The sequence below is a fragment of the Hyalella azteca genome, unplaced genomic scaffold (assembly GCF_000764305.2).
Source record: "Hyalella azteca isolate HAZT.00-mixed unplaced genomic scaffold, Hazt_2.0.2 contig10335, whole genome shotgun sequence".
Classification (NCBI taxonomy): Eukaryota; Metazoa; Arthropoda; class Malacostraca; order Amphipoda; family Hyalellidae; genus Hyalella; species Hyalella azteca.
Window position 1 is genome coordinate 256,855 of NW_025940379.1, and position 26,182 is coordinate 283,036.

Sequence of the window (26,182 nt, forward strand, 5' to 3'; positions counted from 1 at the left end):
CCATGTCGACGTTTTTTAACATATTCAATCCAAATTATATTTGTAAGAAACGGCGACGGGTTTCAATTTCAAACAACGGCTGGCCAAGAGAACGCCGTTCAGTCCATTTTCTCACCGTTATTTCGAACTGTGCAGTTGATATTTACTGAGATAAAACCGTAGAGTTCACTGAATTACCGAATTGAAGATTACTGACTGTTTTGGTAATTTAAGCTGCAAAAAGTGAAATGTGTTATACGCTTCAGAAACACTGAGAGCGGCGTCGGAGAACTTACGGTTCTTCTTGACAAAGGAAACTTGGATGAAAAGTTATGGTCTTCCTCCGAAAATTCTAGAGCCGCGTGGCAACTGGCCCAAGTTACTGTCAAGTCTGCGGCCAATTTCTCGGTGAGTTAAAAAGACGAGTTTCAGGATGTTTGTTGTTATGACGGTTCGTTCGCTAGTAACATCGAAGATTTTATCGGTATGGAAGAGATTGTAATTAATATGAGTTGTCAATCTTAGTATCAAATTTTTATGTTGTTGAAAAATTATTTGCTGAAAATTAACAGAGTTGAATGACATGCCAACTAGACTAGACTAGAATGACATGCCAACAGAATTTTTTTCCAAATGAATAATTTTCTTTGACGAAAAGTTCATTACACTTCATTTTTATTTTTATTTCTGTGTGAATCGATTATTTCTTACTATCAGATTTGAACACAACGCAACAATTATGCACTAACTCATTTAATGATATGTGCGTTCGCACATATCAGAAACAGGCTTGACATTTTTTAAATTTTTATCAATTGAATGCTTTAGAACAAGTACGAGTACGTTCATAAATTATGTCCTTCTTTTCTCTTCTTTCCGTAAAAAGAACAAATAAGCAAGAACCATACACGCACTCGCAAACAAATTACAAAACAAATATTACAATAACATAATTTTTTATACCATTCTCGAATATTTTTTTCAGCTCGTTATTGGTGCCAATAGACACGAATCGAATGCTGGCACAATGGCTGTTGACGACCTTACCATCGATTTCGATCCGTGCACCAACGTAGTAGATTGCGATTTTGAAAACGGATTGTGTGGCTGGACCATTGATACTTCGACGAGCGTTCCCTGGCAGCTCTTCATGGCACAAGACAATTTCGGCTTCGTGGAAGTTGACCACACGTTAAACAGTGAACTCGGTAATATTTATTCTAGTGCCGTCGAAATAGTTAGCCGTGTAACTACTCCACTCAACTTCTCAATAATTTTGTTTAATTATGTAGGTACTCACAATAGTTCCTAGTCATCCATGGACTTACTATTTCATCCTAAATATGATTTACTTATCCAAGAGTTCTCTTAGGAATTGATTGGCATTGTCCGCCTTTTCTTTCAACTATTCCATAATGTATTATTGATATTAATATTTTACGAAGCGATTATCGTGGCGACTGGGTCAAACGAACTTCGAAAGCAAGTTACACAAAAGTTTGATAGCAAGCGAAAAATAAAAAAACTTGAGAAAGGAATAAAACGAATAAAAATCACTAATCACTAGATTCATGGGCTTTACGAAATAGTTCCGTCCTTAGGCGTCGACGAAACGCCGGAAACGAAGGAGCCGATGTTACGGAAGCCGGCAGACTGTTCCGGGTTCTGGTAGCGAGACCAGGAGCGCTCTGTAGCAAAACGTATCCAAATCCCTTATCCTCGTGAAGGAAAAACAACAACATTTCGATTTCAAAGGATAAACTTTTAATTACAAAGTAATTTGAAAACTGTAATAAAAACTATTTTTTGCCAAAATTTCAATTAAGACAATCAAGTGACGACTCGTTTCTGCAGGTTAATTAATTTCCCATTTCAGCAGACAAGTAATGACTTATTTCAGCAGGTCGAATCGTGACTCATTTCTGCTAGTGGAGTTATAACTAATTTCTGCAGGTCAACAACTAACTCATCTTTGCAGATTAAATAATGCCTCATCTCTCCAGGTCACTACATCTCATTCGACAGTCGACCCTGCCAGGGCAGCTCACAGGACTGCACCGCGACGCTCACCAGCGCTGAAGTCAACCCATTCATTCCGACTTATTGTTTCTCCGGCTACTGCTTCGCCTCCAACCTCGACGGTTAGCTAGTCTATACTATCATTGATCTCTATGCACATAATATAACTGTGAAGAAATTCCCCTTGCACTCAAAAAATAATTAAAAAATTGTGAGTTTTTTTTCTGGTAGCGATACACTTTTAGCCTTCGTGTGGGTCATTCAGACCCAGTTTGGTACGTCAAAAGGGCATATTTATGCTGCGTGCGGGAAATGTGTCAATACCTGTACAATATTACCTATTCACATATCTGAGTGCGTAATGCCTGTTCGCTCATAAGCAACCTTGAACCTATCGTACTTTATTGTCCCGAACACTTTAATTCGACGAATCTAAAACATATATCACATTATATCCATAATTTTTAGTCTGATTTTTCGTATTTATCTGCGGCTCTGAAACTGCCTCAGATAAATAAATGCCCGCTTGGAGAATATTGAGCAGACATAGATTCTAACCAACTCTTTATTTTAGAGAATACTTTCGTTAATTAACCTAATGCGGTCCCTTCAACAATATTAAACATTATTAATCACATCGTTGTCTATTCGGGTTCCACAGAAAATAGCACAGTCAGCCTTACGGTTCGATCACTCACAAGCAACGATTCGTACACGGTGTTCCCGATACCAACATCTGTCAGCAATGAAGACGCATGGCTCCCCTTCTCGGTCACCCTGACTGAGCTCACATACACCTTCCAGATCTCGCTGAGGGCTTTCGCCTCAACGCTTCCTGTAGAAGAGCAGAGAAGTGAGTGTTCTAGGAGAAAGGGCTTATTGTGTTGTTGGAGATCTGTGCAGTTTGCGTCGAACTTAAAAAATATACTTGACGACTGCATCCCAGGTAATGATTTGTGGGGTATAATTATTTAAATCCAAAACTCAGTTTTCGCCAACGATTTCATATTCATTTCCTACGTTTCTATTATTCCATCTTTATTCCAATTTCTTCTGCAATTTTTATCCTCTAGGTTGATTAATTTCTTAATTATTTTTGATTAGTGGTCATCATGCTGGACGATCTTTTGCTGGTGTCTGGCGCGTGTGGGGAAGTTACCACCCAAGCGCCCCCTACGACAACCACCATGATACCCTTCGTTGACTTGTTCACCTGCGACTTCGAAGGTGGCGACGCTTGTGCATGGACTGTGGACGACGGCTGGCTTCTGACAAATGGAGAAAACGAAAAGCTCGTTCCATGGGGTCCTTTCTCTGACCACACAACTGATCTCTCTTCAGGTGGTTAGATTTATATTTCACCAACTAAAAATTAACTCGAATTTTTTAACTATATAAGCCTGACGTTCTCTACAGTGGGATATGCTGCATCCGGTAACAGTGAACGTTGAACAAATGTGATACTGTTTCAGTTATTATAAAAATGGTACAATGCCTGACATTGCGACAAATTCATCTTCATCAGGGCATATGCTGGTGATATCGGACAGCGGATCATCCATACAAAATGTTGAGGTGACATCGTCCTACGTTACCATGCCTGGTGATGGGATCTGCTTTTCCTTCTACTACTTCATGCATGGAGAAGCAGACCTCCTTCTGTCACTGGTGGTCGATGAAGGTTTGTGAATGCTTCGTATCTGTAAAGTCATTACAAAGGATTACCTGACAGCAGGAAATATCACAATGCTAGGGACGCACTCCAACTAAAAAGAAAAACAAAGCCATCTTCGTCCCTGCATTATTCAGCCAAGTGATCATATAGGTCCATCCATTAGCCACAGTGAGAACAAGTTTTCTTAATAATCTTTATTGCCAAGTATGAACATAAGAACTAATGACAAACTGTTACTGAGATGGTTACTTGAATCAAGACTATTACTGAGACTCCTGAAATAAAATAACAAACAAGAATAAATATCTAGCAAAGAATCGACATGGACATAAATATTGATCATAATAAGAAGCACGAAATTTGAGCATTAAAATTGACACAAATATTTACACAAATTGTACGCATGACAAAAGATAGTAATCCTAGCATCCACTGTTTCCACTGTTCCTATTTACACGAGACGTACCTTACACATCGACGGCAACCACAAGACTAAACTAGGTTCCGCTATTCGGTTAAGGTCACGTCAAACTCTCTCTAAAACAAAATGAAAAATATATATCCTATCCAATCCCTTACAACAATCCTTTTCAGTTCTCGAAAATAGAGCGCCATTTTGAGCTAATACTTTGAGCCCCTTGCAGGGCCATATTGTTTCTCCTCAAGCATTCGCTTTACTTTACCGTCCTTGTATTTAAGCTGTTTTTTACATGAATCGAATTCAACTATTCAAAATCAAAAGTGTGTTTTTTAATTTTTTTATATTTTTCGAATGGACGGATATTTTCCCCAGTCATTTATTTTCTTGCATTGCCAGTAACAAGAATCATGCAAACTCGACGTGTGCCATATTTGCACAACCGAGAAATTAAACTTATGATTTAAATTTTTCCATCTAGATAAAAAGAGTGAGAGTTTCCTGGCTTGGCAGCGCGAAGGTGAAGTTGACAACGACTGGCATCAAGCATACTACTATGCAATTCCGGAAGAGGGAAATGTCAAAGTGAGGATAATTTTCTCGGCCGGTTATTTAACCGTCGACAACCGGACTGGAAACATAGCCATCGACGACATCGTTGCCCATGCTGGCGAGTGCGCTGAGCAAGGTCAGTCTGCTTACTTTTAACCATTTTTTCAAAATTTATCTCACTTTAATCCATAGTTAAAAATCTTCAACCTGATATTTATTTGCACATTAATGTGTATTTCTACCAACACTAACTGTGTCAATTTAATATGAATAAATTCAATCTACGAAAAGAATAAAAAGAATTACAATATTATTTCCCTGGTGCATGCGTTGACCAGCAAGTTTCGTTTAGATCACTGCGACTTCGAAGATCACAAATCATGCGGCTGGCAAATGCCGGCGGAAGGCAACGCTCTGGCGTGGCTTGATGCAGACGGACTGCAGGCTGATGCATCTCCGGAAATTCCAAGCTATGATCACACTTACGGTGACTGCTGGTTTATTCTTGCTGAAGTAGAAAAAAAATTATTCACAAGAAACTTTCTCTCTCATGAATTTTGTTTATGAGGAATAAATTATCGTTAAATTAGTCTAAAAAATTTCTGGAAATGGTTTTTATGATAATTGAGACGAATATTTCAGAAAATTTAAACTTCAATCGACAGGGTGTCCCAATTATTTTTAATCTTGATAGAATTGTTTAAATATTGACGTAGCAACGAGTAATACATTTTAAATGAATTTCAATGCCAATACTGAGATCGTTTGATTTTCCATCCCTTGCAAGTTTACTTTGCAGATTAATTACAACTATCATTCCACCATTTATAAATTGTATCATTTAATTCTATCGGATTATTAGCCAGATTCACAGGTCCTTCTGTTTCACATCCTGTTATCGCACTAATTTTGCATGATCTCAGGCACAAGCAGAGGGCGGTTCTTGTACGTACATCACCTGACTGCAGACGATCTGTTGTACCCGCGTGCCTATTTGTACAGTCCTGCTCTCAGCGCTTCAGAGAACACTCTGTGAGTATTCGCAAATGTTCGGCATAAACGAATTTAAAAACTGAAGGCATTATTCGCTGTTCGAGTGAGGAATTCTTTAGAAAGAATTTGATAAGTTTTTATTTTGCAAGAATTTGCACAATAAATATTGCATATTTTCAAAGTAATTCAAGCTAAATATAAAATTGCCTAACCCTTATAGCACAGCAAACAAAATTACAGCACTAAGTTTTCATTTTTGTCTCTTTCAAGAGCTGTAGAAGTTTTCAAAAGACTCACATGGTCTGACAAGAGATACAATTCCAACCGCTCACTCACCAATACTGCAAACCTTAGGATTTTTGAATACCCTCTGACATATTGGTTTTATCCACTACAAATTTCGTAATTGAAGTGGCCTAATTGCAAGAGTTAAGCGATGTAAATATATAACTTATGCACTTTGATGTACTCGGAATGTTCTCTGGAATTTCTTTCTACTTTAAATCCCAATTTGTCTGCTTGTCTACTACCACATAATCTGGCGTTTATTTTTTACCCCAGCTGCTTAGAGATGTACTACTACATGCAAGGCTCTAAAGACTGGACAGGCTCCCTCTCCGCCTACGTGTTACCATCAGGCATGGACGTAGAAGACGCCACCCCTGTCTGGACAGCCTCTGGTAACCGCGGAGCAAACTGGGCCCGGGCCATTGTGGAAACTCCAGTGGAAGAATCTTTCCAGGCAGGTTCACTGTTCTCTTATTAAGTTGAATTAAAATTAAACTCTTGGAGGTAATTTGAAGATGTAAAATTACTAGTGAAATTGCAATCAATTGTTTGTGAATAATCATGCGTCTAATGAAACGAAGACTTTCAACAGAAGTAAGGAAGAAAAGCCTGTGAAAAAAGGTTTTCAAACATTGATACACGTAGGAATGAATATTCACTCCGAGTTAATTTTGATAAAACGTCATTAATTGTGCAATATGTACCATCAAATGGTAGAAATTTTTTAGAATGAACTAAATTTTTAATCTTGATTCCTGAGAAGTCCGTAGATTCAAGTGTATATTGAAATGGTGCTAGAATTCTTAAACAAACTTTGTCAGTGCTACAAGCACCGATGCAATTCGACGATGTTGATTTTAGGAAGTCGATCAAAACCATGATTATCTCTTATGTACATCACGACTTTTTTGAATTAACAGTTTTTCCTCTGTAATTGGGCTCTTCGAATTTGAACACTTATACTACATGCTGCTAACAATAACTTTAAAATTACCCAAAACATCTCTCTTTTAGATTATTTTTGAAGCGTTTGACGAGGAAACATTGAATGCATCCATCATCGCCCTGGACGACGTGAAGTGGACACCCGGTGAATGCCCAGCGCTGGGCTGGTGCAGCTTCGAGGACGGGACATGCGGCTACACCAACGATCAGACCACGGATGATCTCAACTGGGTGGTGTGGCGTGGCGACGCCACAGACAGAGATACTGGGCCGGCCGTCGACCACACACTCGGCACGGACAGAGGTTCGGACATGCATGGGTTCATAATGGGACCATTGACGCTTGCTTCTAATTGACTTTTGCTGATATACAGAGGACACTAAGATGTCAATGTCCGTCGACCACACACACGGTACGAACATCGGTTGAGAAATAATTGATCAAGTTTAGTGATGCAACCTTATCAAATTTTAAAGGTTAATGTATTGAAGGTTGCGAAGTTTATTAACGCAACTATATCCAAAAGATCTAGAAATTATTCTTTCTATATGCAAAGAGCACTGAGCTCCCAACGCTTGTAGGGCAAGTCGGGAACCTGCTTAACTATTTAGCACTCCCGTAACCGTCGAAAAAGAAGTTATTTATTAAACCACAACGCGTTTAGAAGGATCCATTATGATTTAAACTTGTATTTAATTCAACTTTTCGTGGCTGGCATTTGTTTCATTCCTGTGCTGTTGCTAGTTGAATGACAGAATTAGGTATGACCTCATAAATTATTTTAAATAACATATATGACTAAGCAAATGTACTGAACCCTTGCTTTGTTTAGTGCAATGATCAATAATAGTTATAAGAGAAACATACAGCATATTTAATGTATTGAAAATTTTAAGAAAGTCGTCTGCGTCTATTTTTTTGCATTTACAGACCGATCTTTCTTAAACTTCACACGCAAATGTAAAACACGAATACAAGAACTTTTTGTTTGTATGAAATTTTTAAGAAAATGAAGCAAAACGTGAAATGCATTGAAAACGTATAGAAGAGGGAACATATCCTCATTTAATTCACTTACTACTTCGTCGAAAGACCGAAAGACATGTCATTCGCTTCATAATGAAAATATTCAGCGACTCTATATGTACCGGGTGTCCCAAAAAAGGCGATATTCAACTTTGAATGGCTGTAACTCGAAAAGTACTAGAGTTAAAAAAAATTTGGAAGTTCAGGATTTGTTTCCTATGTTATTCTCCATCTCTCCACCAAAAATCAGACAGATCGAGGTAGCCATAAGCGTTTGATTGGACTTTCTGTGACATGTGCTAAAATCGTGCTTGCGCAAAGTTTTAGTAAGATCATTTTGCTTAATCATTACGTTGTCTTGACATGTTTTCTTTTCGCTGTTTTATTTTTTGTAGCTTTGGTGAGACAAAAACAAAATAGAGGCCTTTTGTTTTTGTCTCACCAAAGGCCTCTATCAAAGGCCTCTATACATGAAAATGTGTATAGAGGCCTTTTTCCAAAATTTTTCTTTTTGATTTGCTTCTTCCATGTTCCATCTCCCCCATAATTTTTAATATATAATTTGAACAATATGTAAATCTTAAAATATAACTCAGTACTCACTGCAGTAAGTGACAGAGAGCGCTTTTTCTCGTCGACGAAAAGTTGAGGTCACGGACAGACAGACAGACGGACATAGCGAGCACAATAATGCATTTTTTCCATAAATGAGAAAATGCGCTAAAAAGGGTACCTAGACTCGCTAATTATTCTTTTTACTAACAGAATGATATTTCTCAAGGGATTTGCATGAAAATTAAGGGAGAAAATAAATTTTAAATGAAGCGCAAAATTATTCCGGAGAGCAAAATAAGTGTAATGGATGGAGAAAAATTAAAGGCTAAAAAATTTGCTCGATAATGTATCATCAGTATTTTTATCGCATGTTTCTCGTATTAAGGTTACCATCCTGCTCCGCATGACTTATTGGTATCCAGTTTAACGCAAATAATTACCTATAAATACCATTTTTTGTTCAAAGAAATTTTTGTAATAAATAGCAAAAATTTTCATTTCTTATAAATTTGAAAGCACACCCCTAAAAACACTAAAGCCTGCAGTAATAGGCTTGCTGCGTTTGACGAGCCTTTTCTGCTGCTACAAATGAGCTCAAAATCAGTCTAATTAATGCGAAAAAATAATCTATGAATACAATTCTCTTAAATAAATCTTTGTACTAGTATAAAAAATGCTCATTTTAAATAAATTTGAAACTTTTTTGCGATTTCAAATACATGCGGTTTGCTGCGTTCGACGCGCCTTTTCGCAGCTACAATTGAGCCCAAGATGCGGAGAAGCCAAATTTTTCGACATTTTGACGTAGACTTGAACAAAAACATTTCCTATTAAGCTATGTTCACATTATTTACTGAACTTGGTGAAACTCTATATATAACATGACAAGTTGTTAGATAGTGAATTAATGGATGTACTAATGTAAATGACAATATTCGTATTGTTCCGTAAATAACAATATTGAATGGAACAAACAATATTCTTCGGTTCCATTATTCAGCATAGAATATTTCTATGAAGAAGTTATGTTAAATTTTTACGTGTACCTAGGGCACTACATGCTGATGGACGCCAGCGTTGGCACAGAAGGACAGCAGGCCATCCTTGTGCTCACCGACATACCGGCGGGCTACTATTGCTTCAAGTTCTTCTTTCACATCTACGGCGAGGACGTCGGAGGTAAGTTCTACTTAATGTTTCGACTTTTTCAACTGTTATATCGATAAGGCCAATAAATTACAACTTTTAATAAAAAATACAACATGACGACGATACTATAACAGGAACGGATAATAATTGCATCAAATACTTCTATTACCTTCAATGATTATGCTTTGACAGTATATACTATTTTTTTACTTCAAAACGTTCGATCACATTCGTTTCGCAGAGCTGATCGGCATTTTGCTGCTCATGCAATACATCAAAAGAATTTTAAAATATTTAATAAGATTAAGAAATGAATTCACACATTGAGCTGATTTTTCCAGAGTTTTTCACGCAGCCCTGTATTGATCACACTTTAAGATATGCTTAATTGGCTAAAGTGTTCCATTACCCATTACCCGTTCTTGATAATCTTTGTGTTCATGCGAAATGAAATCTAGATTATCACTCTAGTATCATTGTCTACAATTTACCAAATTAATAAACCAATATCTATCAAAATTTTGGGTTTATTTATATTAGATTAAGCCACTTAAGAGGCGAGAATATGGTTTTAAATAGGTAATTATTAAACCCTCAACCGCCGTATGTCACTCTCCGAGAACAGAACTTTCAACTTGAATTATACGTAAGCTATTGAGTGTAGCAACCTGAGGACGTTTGTACGCAACAAAGAACATTTTAAAGTAACTTTCAACTTAAATTATACGTAAACTATTGAGTGTAGCAACCTGAGGACGTTTGTACGCAACAAAGAACATTTTAAAGTTGTCGTACGTGGCGGCAACCTTCAGTGCAAGTCATTTTGAGCTCACTAGAACCTATCCTTTTTGGGAAGTAGACTTGTGACAATATTGCTCCGGTTACTCATGTCAGACGGTAGAGGGTTAAGGATGTCGTTCATCAATATCGATATTACTTTAGGTATTTTATTAGCACGTATTGGACGTTTGTATCTATAGTACTTTTATTACTTAAGAATTTATAATAGACCATGCAAGGAATCATTGATCTTATGCTTAACAGGGATTCAATGCGACTGATTCCATATACCTAGCAGGGATTCAATGCAACTGATTCCTTATACCTAGCAGGGATTAAATGCGACTTATTCCTTATACCTAGCAGGGATTAAATGCGACTTATTCCTTATACCTAGCAGGGATTAAATGCGACTTATTCCTTATACCTAGCATGGATTTAATCTTATCTCGCCTTCTCCAGGTTTGATAATAACTGTCGTAAGAGAGGACCAGACGGAGCACGCCCTCCTAAAGATAATACGCTCAACAGGAAATCAATGGTTTGAAGTAAGTTTTCTTGAAGTAAACTATGCGAATATTATTTTGAAAACTTCAACAGTTTATGATATTCAATTATGAACTGAATGTTTCTATAAAATTGTAATTTATATTTTCATTTTTAGATCTATTGATTTCCACAGAATATTTCCCCAAATTAGAGACGTGCTGTGTCAAATTATTGTTCATAAGAACGAATAAACTTAGACATTCATGTTAGCTTGATGGCTTTCAATGCAAGTCCAAGTTTCTTATATTTTTTCTGATGTTTATTATTCAGTCAAGAGCGCGACATTTTTTTTATTATTCTGCGACGAAAACCGCGTCTCGCTATATGACTTCTGTTGTAAATTTATATCAATATTGCGACACCGAAGAGTTGAATGCTTTGTGCGTAATGCTTTTTAACGCTAACCACGTTAGGTTAGAGTTAGGTTTAGGGTTAGGGTTAGTCAGGTCAAGTTTAATTTTTTTTATTTTAAATAGGGTTTATGTCAACTAATTATAGTCGCGGTATTACCAAATTATGTTCATATATAGATATATACGTAACTACATTTATATATATATAATATATATATATATACTTTTTTATTATAACGTTACAAATTATGTATGGTTTTCCTTAGGCGGCCGTGGATCCGTTTTCCCAGGATTTGTCCTTCAGCTTGTTGCTGATCGCCACGGTAGGCAAAGGACCTCTGGGAGACATCGCCATCGACGACACTTCGTTAGAAGTCGGTGCCTGCCATGAAAACCCTGAAATGGCAAGTTATCCATAGCAGTAAAAACCTTGGTTTCGAAAGCAATCCTAATCATTTTGATAAAGAGAACAAGGAAATACTTGTGTTCGCTGCCATTTAGACCCAATAATACACGGATGATGGACATTTTCAGAACTTCGCGCTCTATCCATGCTCAAGAAGTTGCGTGTTTTCGAACATGTTTAGTTGATCAACGGTTCAATAAATACATAAATAATTGCTTCCGGTTTTGAAATTTATCTCCGCAGTGCCTTGTAGAAAGAGAAAACTTTTCGACTCTTCCTCATAACTATAACTCAATTAATATAAGTAATATATATTCAAAGACATTAACTATTAATATCTTGAATATGAATAATTACGCCCTAATTTTAAATCAGCGTAACAATTTCCCTCATCGCAAGGAAATTGTACGTATAAATATCTAACACAAACATTATGGGTTCGCAGTACCACTGCCACGACGGCACTTCCATTGAGTTCGATCTCGTGTGTAACTTCGTCGAGGATTGCCGGCTCGGTGAAGACGAAAGTTTGTGCGCTGACTGCCGTTTCGAAAATAGTAAGTATTTTCATCGGTTATTCCTGTAGGATTATTCTGATTTTCTTGTGAATTATTTTTTTTCAAATTTAATTCTCCCTACGAACAAACTTTTGGGCGCGTTACGTTACATATCGTCGATCCGCAGTTCTATGGTCGTTTAATAACGACTTATGAATTGAAAAATACAAAAAATTCACCATTCGAACATATTGTTCATGGTTTCTTCAAATGAACGCAGCCCTTCCTTCACGTATATAACAATGAAAACCCAAGGAAATGATAAAGTAAGTAGATAAGGAGATAAGGAGGAGTAGATTTCCAACTCGTTTTTGACAAAAATTCTGCAACAATAAAAAAAACTTACAGCTTTCTGTGGTTGGACGCGCGATTCCACAACGGACCACATCTGGGACCTGGCCCAAGTGTCGCCGTCCTACGGCAAGTCGCTGTACGTGGCCCAGCAGGTGGCAGGGGAGCCTGGGCCTGCGCTCATCAGCTCCCGCGATCTCCACGACGCATTCACCAACTGCACTTTCAAGTTCTGGTTCGTTGTCCACTTGTTAATTTAATCGAGTTCTTTGCTGGATTCGGAAATCAAACGAAAATATAAAAAACCACTTACGGAAATTGAAGATGGATAATGAGTGTAAAGGTTCATATAATGAAAGCATTGTTTTTTGCGAGAAGCAAGGGCTGAACAACCCGGCAGTGCTTCGGAAAACAGGGCATCTGCTGACCTTTACCAACTATTTACAAATATCTATACTTTTACTTAAAGCCAAATTTTTACCAGGCTCATCCACTGCCACAATACTTGAATTATTTCGTTTAAAAATGTCCCTAAATGAAACAGGTATCGCAGTAACCCTGAAAACGGCACGTCGGCTCGACTAAGCGTCGCGGTGGAATCGTCAGGAGGCACCGCTTACGTCTACCACGTCATAAACGAAGGCAATGACGACTGGAAGGAGGCAAGCGTGCAGATATTCGGTGAGAATTATTTGTAAATATTTAGCTAGTTATGCAGCTGCTCTAGATATTCTGCGTCATGTAATAGGATGACTTTCCACAGGTAATTGTTTTGGTACATCATGACATATTTGATCTTTCTCCTCCCAAAATACCTGACTTAGACTAGTAAAAATTTTTTCAATGAAGTTTTGCTAGCCCACCTTCTTAAAGCTGATAGACCGATATCCTGGAATGAAAAAAATTACTCAAATTTTTTGTGGGTCACAAATTACCAACTTAAGACAAAATTGAAAGTTGTATGATTAATACGTGTATATTTTTTAGACTTTGCGCTAACTTATTTTTAACATTCTAAAAACCTGTATTGTAATATACTTGCAGATCACTATGAAGCGTTCCAAGTAACGCTAGAGGGTGAAACCAACGCCTCGCCTTTCGCCCTCACGGTGGACGACACATCCATGGCTGGGTGCACCCAACCGCGCCTCAACCAATCCTGTTCAGCAGGGCAACTCTCTTGCCAAACATCAGGTAGCAAAAATTTATCCTGCGGGAGTTTATTGGTGGAAATCTACAGCTAACCTTGACTTTCTTCCCGGGGCAAAAATGGTGCCAATTGTCTCCTGTTACATTACCCCGCTTAGTGCGCAAACATTTGTGTCGAACCACTCGTAGCCTCAACATAACTCTTTCAACTGCTGGTGAAGTTTGGTCCTATATTAATTCGACCTAATGTAATTTTATTTCATCGACAGCTGTGTCGCACATATTATGTGAATAACTGTAAATCGGAAATGTGGGCAAGTTTTCTGTATTTAAGCATATCATGCTTGAATGAATTGGATTAACATCCTCGGATATTGAAGTTTTCCCATTCGTCAGGCCTGTGTATTGATGAAGCGTATATTTGCGATGGCACCAACGACTGCGGTGACAGGACCGACGAAACTAATTGTAACGCCAATTTTCCATTGTGCGATTTTGAGGACGATGCTTGTTCCTGGAACCAAGAAGCTAACAAAGACGATATTGGTATGTTAACATAGATTTCTTGATGTTTATCTTAAATCAAAAATATATTTATTTAGGTTTATTATTCGTATGCCCTGCTTGCTCTTGTCTGTATTTTATGTCCTTTTTGAATCAATGTAAGGAAGTATGATTCCTTTGGTGACGAAATACCAAATCTTTTAATGGATTAAAATAATAAACTATATTATTCATAATTCAACTATTCCTGTAACTATTTAACGACTGATGCAGACTGGATTGTCACGAACGGCCAAACACCTGCCGGGCTAGAATCGTTCAAAACTGGCCCATCAACTGACCATACCACCCGACTGCCTGAAGGAAAGTATTTATACATTACGAAATTTGAGTCTAGCAATGAGGAAAGCAAGAAGGCTTGGTTACTCAGTCCAACGATCCAAAGAACGGAAGACAAGTCGTGTATTCTGCGTTTCCATTATTACATGTTTGGACCTAACGTTCAGAGTGTCATTGTATACAAAATTTCTGGAGGAAACGAGCAAACTGATGAACTTTTCTCAGTCACGGGCGACCAAGGACAAAAGTGGTTACGCGGAACCTCAGAGGTAACAACATCGGGACCTTTCCGATTCGCCATAGAAGGGACTGTCAAGTCACTGGATTTCGTGGACATTGCAATAGACGACATCTCTTTGTCTCAAGGATGCGTTGCTGCAGCCGACGTGACTACCACCACTAGTACATCTACAACCACTAGAGTAACTCCGTCTCCCACCACGAAGATTACCACTCCCTACACGTTCCCTACCTCTACGACGCGTCTCCCTCCCACCACGACGGCCAAACATTGTCCTGCTACAACGCTCGACTGTGGGGCCTCCAACCTTACCTGCGTGCCAGGGATGCTGGTCTGCGATTCGGTCCAAGATTGTCTCAACGGTGCCGATGAAGAAGGATGTGCCGGTAAAATTCTTGGATTGCTTCTGACCATTTTAACTGTGCAGCAAAATAACAAATAACATTGATTTAATTTTTTGGATCTGTTTCTTGAAATAAACTTTAATTATATCACACACAATTTTCCCTTCTAATATGCTCATGAAAATAAAGTAGAACAAGGGGCATTGAGATAATAATTGCTTTATAAAGTTTATTAAGTGCATAAAATATAACACAGAAGGTTCACCCGACATAATATAATATTCTTATCTTCCTCAGTTGATATACGTGAAGCTGCTTGCTTCATCCCAAATTCAATTAACTCAGCTAGTTAGAATTCGTGCTCCGGTTGTGTACGTGGCTCTTTTCTGTGCATGCATGTCATGCAAGTTTGATTTAAAACTTTCAGACGGAACTCCTTGTGGCGCTGGACAAATGTACTGCGGAGGATCAGGCAACCAGTGCGTGGACCGATTGCAAACTCTGTGTAACGGCGTCGTTCAATGCCCGCTTTATGATGCAGATGAGAGCATCTGTGGGGAATGTCCTCCTACTTATTGTATCAACGGAGGTGTCTGCTATGTCGATGAAGTCACGTCCGCTCCAGAGTGCAGGTTAGAATTCACTTTTCTCCTCTAAAAATGTATACATAGAAATTATATGTTGATACCAAAAATAAGATTGAGTTACTTCTGAACAATATTTTAAGAGGATTTTTGCGCACCTGGCATTTTTTAATATATGACAGGCTATCTATGCATGTATAAAAGCGAGCAAGCAACAACCATTCCCTGTTTCGTTTCAAAAAATTTCAAACAAAATTCACGTTACGTTCAAAATTTGTGTTCAAGATGTTCACCCCCGTACTATGGCAACCGCTGCGAGCTGCACGCCGAGGGCGGACTGAGCGGCGGTGCGATAGCTGGCATCGTTATCGGCGTGCTTCTCTTTATTGCCCTCCTGATCGCTGTCGCTATTTCGCAAAGGCATCGGTAAGGGTTTTATTGCGAGCAATAAAATAAATAATTATTAGCGTGAACTGAGTGCTCCGGTTCATTGATATCCTTACCACGGTCTCTCCTTCTCAAAAGCATCGGTACTGATTTCATTGCTGGCCATGAAATAAATATTTTAAAGTTGCCTGAAAAAATCGGCACTGCTTGTTACATCATAATAATAATAAATTCATGTTGTTACATAATAGATATGTTAATTTCATGTTCACATCAACAATAAGACATTAAAATACCATAACAATTTTCTAACTCCATTAGGTCACTAGTACGAGCGGTAACAATGGTATTATTACTTCATTAGGAATTCTTATTTAATGATATGAAAATAATTAATTTCCCGTCATTACAAAGATTTGCTCGGCCGAACAACAGCAGTAACTTGCTGTCAGCCGCGGACCTGGATGCGACAGACGACACCGCCTACATGGGACCTGACTTACCGCTACACCACCTGAGCGACCTCGCAGACACCAACTCTGCCAATCTTAAGAACAAGACTCCTTCTGAAGGTAGTAGAAGTCATCACTCTCAAAGCCCGATCAATTTCGTGATCGGTAGCTCTGCAGCAAATAAACTATTCAAGAAGACACACCCACCTGCCAAATTCTATGAGAATGAAAATTTTGTCTTCGGTGAAGAACTTCAAACGAATATTGCTGATGATACGGTTACCGGGGATGTTGGAGCTGTTATCAATGATGAAGAAGCTGTTGCTGCAAATTCAGCAGTAGACATTAGTAAACTGAAAACGAATTCCTGAACGAATGTTCGCTCGATGTAAAATATTCCTATTACTTACATTTTGATATGTCTAGTTGTAAATACAACATTGAAATAAGTAGTGCCAATTGTAAATGCTAGACGATTATCCGTAAATGTACTATGCCAATAGTATTACGACAAATTTTCATTAAGTCGGATACCGAACAAAAATTTTCTGTCGATACCAAGGAATATTTTAGCGTTGAACTAAGTTTTCTGCACACCCTATTTTTTTGAAGAGACAGCCTGAATAAGAACTTCAAGTTTTTGATCGGACACTTATTTTGGCCTGATACTTTTTGGCGATTGCGAATTAGCATTTATCGAAAACTTAGTTATTTTCGATATCGACTTTTCATAAATGTTTAGCGAACGATAATGCAGATGCTCAGTCAAAGATGATTTTGCAAAGATGATAATAAAATAAAAGCTCTTGATCTATTAAATAATGAAGAAATATTGTATGCTTGTTTATCTTATCATTATCTTCACTGTAAACCAATTCACATTGAATGCCACTGACCATATATGAAGCATAATTTATAACCATTATTATCTAGACATAACAGTAAGCGGCATGTCTAATTTAATAAATATTATTTTATTTTCATATGTATTAAGTTATTTTGTGAATTGTGATATAGAATGTAAAGCACTAACAGTGTACAAATCGATTTATTTCCGTTCTCTAATGCGGGTCAATAAACTTGGAAAAAATCGGACGGGATTTGCGATGTGTGCAAGCTCCCAACAGCGCAGTTGCGTATTGACCGTCGTTGGATGAGGACTTGACCATTAGGGGCAATCCAAGTGGCATTAGATTAATGTATAGAGATTCCAATCAGGCAGGCTCACAGTTATTTTAACAAGGAGTGAGGATGGAAGGTTGTGCGGTTGTTGTAGATTATTAGATCGGTTCATGGTTGTAGGTTAATATATCAACTTGCAATTTGAACTTTAACAGGTATAGGTGACAGAACGGTTACTATAACGTGTAGTTGATAGGCAAGAAAACATTTAAAGTAAAAAATACTTTACCATTTTCAAACAAAATCTTACTATGTGAAAATTGAAACTTTTCACAGTGATAGGCGATATGAAAATTAATTACGACTTTATTTGCCATCAGGAACTGTTAAAAAGTCTCCCTAAAATCATTTGTTTTTTTTAGAAAAGTTTATTGAGATTCATAATACCGAAATATGTTAAGGTGTTAGATATAATTGTTATATTAGAATAGATTATTCAATGTAATAATATAAACTTGATCTATTTTTCCGTGCAAAGGATTTATATTCTTCCATTTTTTTCGGAGCAGGTAGAGTTTGACTTTGAGAGAATTTATTTGCAACGGAAATTTTATTAGAGGAAAGCGTAACTATTCGGAAAATTCAGGCATTATATTTGGAAAATATGTATGGATTAATTATGCCTTACGTTGATAATCAACGTCCTCCGAAAAAAAAGCTCCAGCTAAAACAGTTTTCATATATTACTTATTTACTTATTTAGTACTATAAACTCGGGTCATACGGGCATTCAAACGCAGTTAGAGCATAATACGATTTTGGAAAACCACATCAAATGAGACAATCTTGAAGGTTAGAGATATCAAAGAGATAGAAATCTTATCTCCACTCAACTGACTCATGAGTGCGAAATTGCTTTTAAACAAAATGAATATACACTACTGATTCCAGCTTAAACCGGCCACTGTTTACGAAAAAAACATGAGTGAAAAAGAGTTGACCTCAAAATCATGCCCTGTTGAAACTTTCCATTGCAATAACCTTGACTGGTCATTGTGGCAGGAGGTCACTGTGGCGGGAGTGTACCCGTTACGGTAAAAACTCTTCCATCTCTCGCCCTAGTTTTTTTTATGCGAGACGTACACAATTGCAACGTTATTGGTACAGTTAGGCAGACGTTCTTACTTAATGCGAGCTTGATTGATGACATAAGAACCAATCCCTCACCCTAGTTTTTTTAAGCAAGACGTACACACTTGCAATGTTATTGGTACAGTTAGGCAGACGTTCTTACTTAATGCAAGCTTGATTGATGACATAAGAACAATAATTAAAGTAAGAGATACTTGCGACAAGAACTGGTCCAGCGACGTAAAAACGAGCAACGTCAACCAACTCTCTCCCTCGCCAGCGCTCTGCATCTTAATGACTCCATGTTGTCAACAAAATTTCAATACAGTTATTTGTTTGGGGCAGATTTCATCCCCGAGTTCATGTATATATATAATTAAAAATTCATTTTGCACAAATAATTGAAAAAATAACAGAATTATTTTGAGGCACAGATGGTGCTGGTGGCGCTTCACTATTTAACATGTCTAGTGAGATCAGTGTACCGGAGGAATATCTTAAAATTAGAATCATTTATTGTGACATCATTCACAGCCGAAATAAATTTTTTTATTTCAATACAACGATTAATTCTAAGGTTTTATTTAGAAAGACATGGCACGTTTAACATCAGCTATATACTCAATTAAGAGGGATACTTTGTAGTGGAAGTCAACACAGGAGTCTTGACAAGAGTCACCAGTATTTGCAGGTGTAGTCACCTGTCACCTGTAAAATCACCTGTAATGCTTTACAATCCCTTGGAGCACCAAACAATCTTCTGCAATACTGTATATTCACTTTTAGCACCTAACTATCACCTACATTACTTTACAATCACCTGCAGCAACTTGTAGCGACGTGTTGTGAAGCGTGCACTAGCTTACTTGTAGCATGTTGCAATCACCAATAAAACCTAGCGACTACTGGCCGCTTCCTGCAATGACATTCAACGCTTTACAATCCCATTTGACACTAGTGATTGCAACTAACTCATTTAAATTGATCTTTATTTCACATGCACCATGGGCATAAATCCTGTTTGCATCGACGTAATTCAGAGAAGAAGTTTCAGAGAAGTTTTCAGAGAAGTTTCAGAGAAGTAAGAGATGAATATAATTCAATTATTTTTAATTCACTGAGATCATTAGAATGATACAATCAATTATGGGCCATCAAAATGAATACCCCCGTTAAAAATTTAAAACATTTCTATTTATAGCATTACTATCTCCAAATTCTACAACGAACTTGACCTTCCCGAGAACAGTAAATGGATTTACTTCACGATGAACTTTAACACAATAATGGGCGAATTTTCTCCTTGAATGAGACCAGTAGAAATCCTTGGTCTGGGTCAAGCTTTCAAGTTCAACCGGTATTTTGTGGCGCACCTTGACATGAAATACTAATATTTACCTAGATTGTTTTAATCAATAATAAATTCAAGTTTCGGTCAACATTTTATCGAATAAAATGGCTTCTAATATGAAAAAAATTTGTGACATTAAGACTCTAATAAGAATTATTCACAGTGTGTTCAACTTAGTAAAGGATTTTAAAATATTGGTTATATTTTTTATAGGCATTCGAATGAACTTGCATGGAAATTGATTGACTCAGTTAATAATTTTACAGAAAATTAGCTAGAAAGTAAAAATAGGCATGTTAATTATAACACTGACAAGTTGAAAATTTTAGGAAATGAAAACCTGGAAGGAGATAATTATATAGTAATGCACTAATATCGCTTCAAACACTGGAACATCAGCGCACTTTTTTAAGACTGTTAATTTTGATATATATTACAACATTAAAGAGCAATTTTTATCGTTTGCAATATTTTTCTCGATTGTACAGAAAAACTAACTCACGAGCAATTAGCCGGTAATATTATGAAACGCATTGAAATAAGTTACAAAGCTTTTTGCATTCCATTTAGATGGCTACAAGAGACCGAAGTTACGGTGTAAAAAACATGTCTGGTGAGTCGATGTAAGACATGCACGACAAAGCGCTCGGTGTTTGTACGACATATGCACAGCGCGCAGTCGCAACTGCCTCGCCTGGTCTCGTTAGGCTCCTAAAAAATCAATCGCATTGGATTTCTCTTCAAGTTTTCTGTGAAATTATATGCATGCGCGTCATATCCCTAGAATTTCCTGACATTTTCTCTATTGAAAAAATAATTCATGGCTATTTCGTCATGAATTTTAGAAGAAACATTTATTATTTACGTAAAGATCAACATGTTTCCACATTTTCAATGACTTCACATAGAATACATTCTTAAAACGGAGCAATCTATGTATCCTGTACTTTTTAGCCAACCAAGTAGGTGACAGTAAATAACTGTAAAATAGTCAAAATAGTTTCTATAGACCAACATCATTCGAAGCTCAAAATTAACCACTCAATTGACGCAGCATCGTAATTCATCCAGCTGATTTACTTATACTTGTATAACATACTTTCTGCCGCGAAAATTGCATACGTTAAAATAGTCGGACGTCTCTCTCATCCACGTATTAATAGAGTAGATGATACAATCGACATAAGAACTGGTTTCTCGGCCACTCGCACAAACAAGACAGGCGCTTTTTTCACGAAAGGGACATTGCTCCATATTACAGCCATTCCTTTCCTTAAGTGGACAATGCTCATGAATTTCACGTCTGTGAAGAAAAGAAGAACTTAACAATTTATAATATTATTTCCAGAAAAATAAGATCAGTGATGTACTTTGTCGATGTCAACCATTTCTTAGATCTTGTGATATATGACATATAGAGGATGACAAATAAATTTCACAGGTATTTCAGATGCTAAATTATTTTATAATTAAATTTCACTGAACAGCATATTTACATGAAGCAATATTATTATTTGCTTTTCTGAGCAGCAAACGTAGATATCTATCATCTTTAAGAGCAATCTAAAACTTATAATTTATGCTAAAGAATTAACATTGTCGCAACTACAACTTGAAGTCGCATATTAACTATATGGAACCATGTACTACATTAAAATGTATCATACTCGTAACGTTAGATAGTACAGCCGATAATTTTCTTTGAATTATTCATTTCAACGAGTAAACGGAGCAAAACGTTGGATTTAAACGCAAATCTCATCAGCATTGGAGAATCGATAAATAATGTTCAGTTTCATTCCGCAAAATATTAGGGTGTAAATTCAATCAACCAACCTCTCCGCTATGGAACACGTTTTCTTCCCTCATATTTCTAGCACATGTATATTCTCTCGGAATAACTATTTTCCCTCTAGAATCTTCAAAATTATATGTTCCTTGCATCCGTTTCCCATAAAAGTAATGTCTCGGATAAATTTACGGCCGGACCCGCGGCCGGTCTCGCGGCCGGACTCCAGATTCAGTGTACATCGAATATCTCCCAAAGTACTGAACGTAGCTCGATGAAACTTGGTACACGTATTTACTATGACCTGACGGTAATGTCAAGCTCGTGACAACTTTTTAAATTTCGCCTTCATTCGTGAGTTGTGAGACGAAATGTTCCGAAATTTGCAGTGTACAGAAAATTTCTTCCAAAGCACTGAACATATTTGAATGAAATTTTGAATATGAATTGCTGGATACTCAATGGTGATGTTTAGCTCGTGATAATTTTTTACAATTTGCCTTCGTTCGCGAGTATTTTTCTCTTTTCCCTCATTCGTGATTTAAACAGCAAAACGTGCTTAAGTTCGCAGTTTACACGAGATTTCTTCCATAATACTGCACAGATTTGAACGAAACTTTGCATATAGAAACCTAACCTCCTCAAGGTGATGTTTAGCTCGGAACAATTTTTTCGATTTTGCCTTAGTTTGTGAGTTTTACGGATATACGGAGAAACGACCGGCAATTCTAAGGCCGATTTTCAAACTCGCATTGACCAAGAGTATACGTAAAGCCGTATAACTCGCAAACGAAGGCAAATCAAAGAAATTGTCACGAGCTAAAGATCACCATTGGGAGGTTAGGTTTCTATAAGCAAAGTTTACTTCAAATCTGTTCAGTATTTTAGAAGATATCTCGTGTACCCTGCGAATTTAGGCACGTTTTGTTGTTTAAATCTAAAATGAGGGAAAAGAGAAAAATACTCGCGAACGAAGGCAAATTGTAACAAATTCCCACGAGCTAAACATCACCGTTGAGTATTCAGAAATTCATATTCGAAATTTCATTCAAATCTGTTCAGTACTTTGGGAGAAATTTTCTGTACACTGCAAATTTCGGCACGTTTCGTCATGTAACTCGCGAATGAAGACGAAATTAAGAAAATTTTCCCGAGCTTGACATCACCATCAGGCGATAATAAATACGTGTACCAAGTTTCATTGAGCTACGTTCAGTACTTTGGGAGATATTCGATGTACACTAATTTGCGGCCGGACACGAGTCCGGCCGCGCGACCGGCCGCAAGTCCGGCCGTAAATTTGTCCGAGACGTATAAAACGTTCCGGTCGTAAATTTGTCCGAGACGTATAAAACTTTCCGGTCGTAAATTTGTCCGAGACGTATAAAACGTTCCGGCCGTAAATTTGTCCGAGACGTATAAAACGTTCCGGCCGTAAATTTGTCCGAGACGTATAAAACGTTCCGGCCGTAAATTTGTCCGAGACGTATAAAAGGAACTAGCTATATCATATTGATCTGTCAGTCTTAGTCTAGAGCAGACGCTGCTAGGCACAGAAGAAAACAATGGAGAAATTTCGACAAATTTCCATAGATGGAATGATCACTGATTGGCTTACGATTGATCCAATTGATGGAAATCCAAGTGAAATCGTTCTTTTCTTACCAGGCAAGTGTTGCAACCAAATAAATCAATTAATATTGATAACTATAAATTAAGACTGAATATAAGGAAGTTTAAGTAGTTATATCATGATAATTCAATATCCAAGGAAACATATGATGTGATTGGGTGCAAAAATAGAGCAACATATTTTTCCCCAATATTACGCAAGTTACGACAGATGTTCGGATTCAGAGCACTTCCCATACCATTATATAACTGTATTCAATTGCTTCCACCATATTTACACCAAATTTGGCTCATGATCAGAAATATTATTTATTATATTATTTCATTCTTGTTACCATTTAATATGTAGATATATTTCATTAATATTCATAAGAAATATTCAGTACTTTTACTGCTGTGCATCGATATTTTTCTCTCAGGAAACCCGTCGCTGATGAACTTCTATAAACAGTTTTGCCGCGAACTTTTCAAGGAGCTCGGCGGTAGTAAGGCGGTGTGGAGCATCACCATGGGCGACCAGGCCGCTACGGGGCACTCATTCAGAGGTCTGTCTAGTTTTTAGGGCTACCAATATTAATAGAATTTGCGCTTTAACTTTAATGACTTTAATAATAATTAATAAAATTTAATAATTAATAAATTTATAATTTTAATAATTAATAAGTTAGTAATTAACTTTAATGATTAATAGACTTTGCGCTTTTACTTTAATTTACGTCATTTGATTTTACTGGCATTTTAAATTTCATGTAAATTACCGATATATATATATATACACATATCGATCACATGAATTGGATTCAGAAACTTATTTAATATATTGGTTGATTTCAACGTTGTTCTTCTAATGACAAAAAAATGTCAAACGATTATACCAATTTCCGCTCATTCTTCACAGAAACCGTCGCACCTCCACCCACTCCATCGTTGGACAAACAACTGAGGCACAAAGCTAAGTTCATCGACGAGTATATTCCAAAGGGAGTAAAAGTCTCAATAATTGCATATTCCATCAGCTGCTACCTCCTCCTCGCTCTGATCAAGAAAAAAGGTGTCGCCATTGGAACTTTGGGTGATGATGCCGGAGCCAAATTAGTTGATTCATTGTACTTTATTTTCCCGGTAATCGAGCGAATGAGAGACTCTCCTCTGGGGAAAATTTTCCTCCCGGCTCTTTGTTATTTCACGTGGCTGATCCTAGCCATCGCATTCATTATTTTGATGTTTCCTAACAAAATAAAATTCCCCATAATTAAAAAAATCCTTACTTCGAATACGGGTTCTCCGCCTCAGGACCAGTTTGTGACGGGAGCCATCGAATTGATTCATCCAGTGATGCTGAAAAGAGTCCTTAACACCTTGAAAGAAGAAATTGAACAAGTTAAAGAACTAGACATCTCAACCATTGAGGACAACCGACATAAAATGGTATTCTATTATGGCTCCTACGATGGCTTTTGTCCTAGGAAATACTTGTACGAACTTCGCGAGAGAGTCCCTGATGTGAACGCCTACTTGTGTCGGGACAGCCTCCACCATGTCTATGTGGCCCACTCCTCCGAGCAGATGGCGCATATCATGGGGGGCATCATGGGAAACAAGAGCGACGAACGAATGCGGTGATATCAGCACAAAAACATTAGTGCATTATTTACTACTCGCCATGTCACCAAAATAATTTAAATTGTATAGAACAAAATTTATGTTATAGCTTGTTCATCATTCTCAACATATTTATTTTGTGTTGCTTGCTGTAGTGTTTGTAATATCACTGTAATTTTTTTAAATAATTATCTATTAAGAAATCATGAGGAGTCATCAGAATTGTGCATAGGAAGCTCACTAGAAATATTAATAGGTTTCATTCCAAAACTCTCCAAAGTTTTGGAATCGAACAGTGAAGCTGAAATTATGACTGATATCTTTTCTAAGCAATCGTGTCTATTCGTTTAGTTGTTGTATTCGTAGCTCAAGGTGGAAATTTTTATCAATGAATCTAGCAGTGGATAACTATTAATTTAGAAGAAAAGTCATACCTGCTATAGACTGTTAATGATTTTAATTTTTTTGTATTGAAGTATTGTTCATTGAAGATACGCTTTATCCATATTTGTAAAAGTTACTGTATAATTTTCTTTGTTGTTAAGGTGAGCAACGTGGACCTCAGAACGTGGTTATCTGTAGGTTTGTCTTTTAGTTTAGAGTTGAAACAAGTAAATAATCTGAATTTGCTAAGCTTTAATGACGATATATTTAATTTATTTCAAGTATGTATATTAGTGCGATTGCAATTAATAATCAAGAAGCGGTTTTATATCAGTTGTTATGAATATTAATAATAATAAATCAGTAAATCTTATATATAATTTTATAATATATAATATGTTTACATCGACCTTAAGCGATGGGTTGCACAGATTTTAATGCCAATTGCTGATGCCTATTGAATTTAATTCTGATATTTCATCCAATACAAGCTTCCTCATAAGTCATATGTCATTTGCTGGACCAACTACAGGGTCCTCCATATTTATGGCAACGCATGCTTTTTGTTATTTCTCAGTAAAACAAACAGGTTCGCTGTTTTTATATTGGATGAGCTAGTAGCCAAGAATTACCTA

At 37.1% G+C, this 26,182-nt stretch overlaps 3 protein-coding genes across 4 annotated transcripts in view; all 3 read left to right on the plus strand.

The window, feature by feature from the left end:
• LOC108682349 (MAM and LDL-receptor class A domain-containing protein 2) overlaps positions 1 to 15,211 on the plus strand; it is a 33,892-nt gene extending 18,681 nt beyond the window's left edge. Inside the window, exons 32-51 of the mRNA XM_047882401.1 lie at positions 246 to 387; positions 965 to 1,187; positions 1,983 to 2,120; positions 2,660 to 2,851; positions 3,103 to 3,339; positions 3,524 to 3,679; positions 4,573 to 4,779; positions 4,996 to 5,130; positions 5,567 to 5,675; positions 6,198 to 6,378; positions 6,939 to 7,173; positions 9,502 to 9,630; positions 10,843 to 10,928; positions 11,549 to 11,686; positions 12,134 to 12,245; positions 12,594 to 12,771; positions 13,081 to 13,217; positions 13,581 to 13,730; positions 14,082 to 14,231; positions 14,463 to 15,211. Of these exons, the coding sequence (XP_047738357.1) occupies positions 246 to 387; positions 965 to 1,187; positions 1,983 to 2,120; positions 2,660 to 2,851; positions 3,103 to 3,339; positions 3,524 to 3,679; positions 4,573 to 4,779; positions 4,996 to 5,130; positions 5,567 to 5,675; positions 6,198 to 6,378; positions 6,939 to 7,173; positions 9,502 to 9,630; positions 10,843 to 10,928; positions 11,549 to 11,686; positions 12,134 to 12,245; positions 12,594 to 12,771; positions 13,081 to 13,217; positions 13,581 to 13,730; positions 14,082 to 14,231; positions 14,463 to 15,211 (3,784 nt within the window). The remainder of the gene's footprint in view (positions 1 to 245; positions 388 to 964; positions 1,188 to 1,982; positions 2,121 to 2,659; positions 2,852 to 3,102; positions 3,340 to 3,523; positions 3,680 to 4,572; positions 4,780 to 4,995; positions 5,131 to 5,566; positions 5,676 to 6,197; positions 6,379 to 6,938; positions 7,174 to 9,501; positions 9,631 to 10,842; positions 10,929 to 11,548; positions 11,687 to 12,133; positions 12,246 to 12,593; positions 12,772 to 13,080; positions 13,218 to 13,580; positions 13,731 to 14,081; positions 14,232 to 14,462) is intronic.
• Positions 15,212 to 15,545: 334 nt separating this feature from the next.
• LOC108682356 lies at positions 15,546 to 17,322 on the plus strand. Its single transcript, XM_018171501.2, has 3 exons — positions 15,546 to 15,745; positions 15,983 to 16,123; positions 16,499 to 17,322. The coding sequence occupies exons 1-3, from the start codon at positions 15,567 to 15,569 to the stop codon at positions 16,905 to 16,907; spliced, it is 729 nt and encodes a 242-aa protein (XP_018026990.1). The 5' UTR covers positions 15,546 to 15,566; the 3' UTR covers positions 16,908 to 17,322.
• Positions 17,323 to 23,423: 6,101 nt separating this feature from the next.
• LOC108682354 (lipid droplet-associated hydrolase) lies at positions 23,424 to 25,905 on the plus strand. Of its 2 annotated transcripts, none has more exons than XM_018171498.2 (3): positions 23,424 to 23,597; positions 23,981 to 24,106; positions 24,460 to 25,905. In XM_018171498.2, exons 1-3 carry the CDS (start codon positions 23,495 to 23,497, stop codon positions 25,182 to 25,184), a joined length of 954 nt encoding a protein of 317 aa, XP_018026987.1. In that variant the 5' UTR covers positions 23,424 to 23,494; the 3' UTR covers positions 25,185 to 25,905. The 2 variants fall into 2 exon arrangements, with proteins under 2 accessions (XP_018026987.1, XP_018026988.1); XM_018171499.2 differs by having other exon boundaries at positions 23,493 to 23,597; positions 24,013 to 24,106.
• Positions 25,906 to 26,182: the final 277 nt, after the last annotated feature.

Bases quoted from the DNA above. Each gene is read 5' to 3' on its own strand.
- LOC108682356 (XM_018171501.2), top strand. From the start codon at position 15,567: ATGTACTGCGGAGGATCAGGCAACCAGTGCGTGGACCGATTGCAAACT. The intron at 15,746-15,982 runs GTTAGAATTCAC...TTTGTGTTCAAG, and splicing joins ACGTCCGCTCCAGAGTGCAG to ATGTTCACCCCCGTACTATG. The intron at 16,124-16,498 runs GTAAGGGTTTTA...GTCATTACAAAG, and splicing joins GCTATTTCGCAAAGGCATCG to ATTTGCTCGGCCGAACAACA.
- LOC108682354 (XM_018171498.2), top strand. From the start codon at position 23,495: ATGGAGAAATTTCGACAAATTTCCATAGATGGAATGATCACTGATTGG. The intron at 23,598-23,980 runs GCAAGTGTTGCA...TTTTTCTCTCAG, and splicing joins AATCGTTCTTTTCTTACCAG to GAAACCCGTCGCTGATGAAC. The intron at 24,107-24,459 runs GTCTGTCTAGTT...CATTCTTCACAG, and splicing joins TACGGGGCACTCATTCAGAG to AAACCGTCGCACCTCCACCC.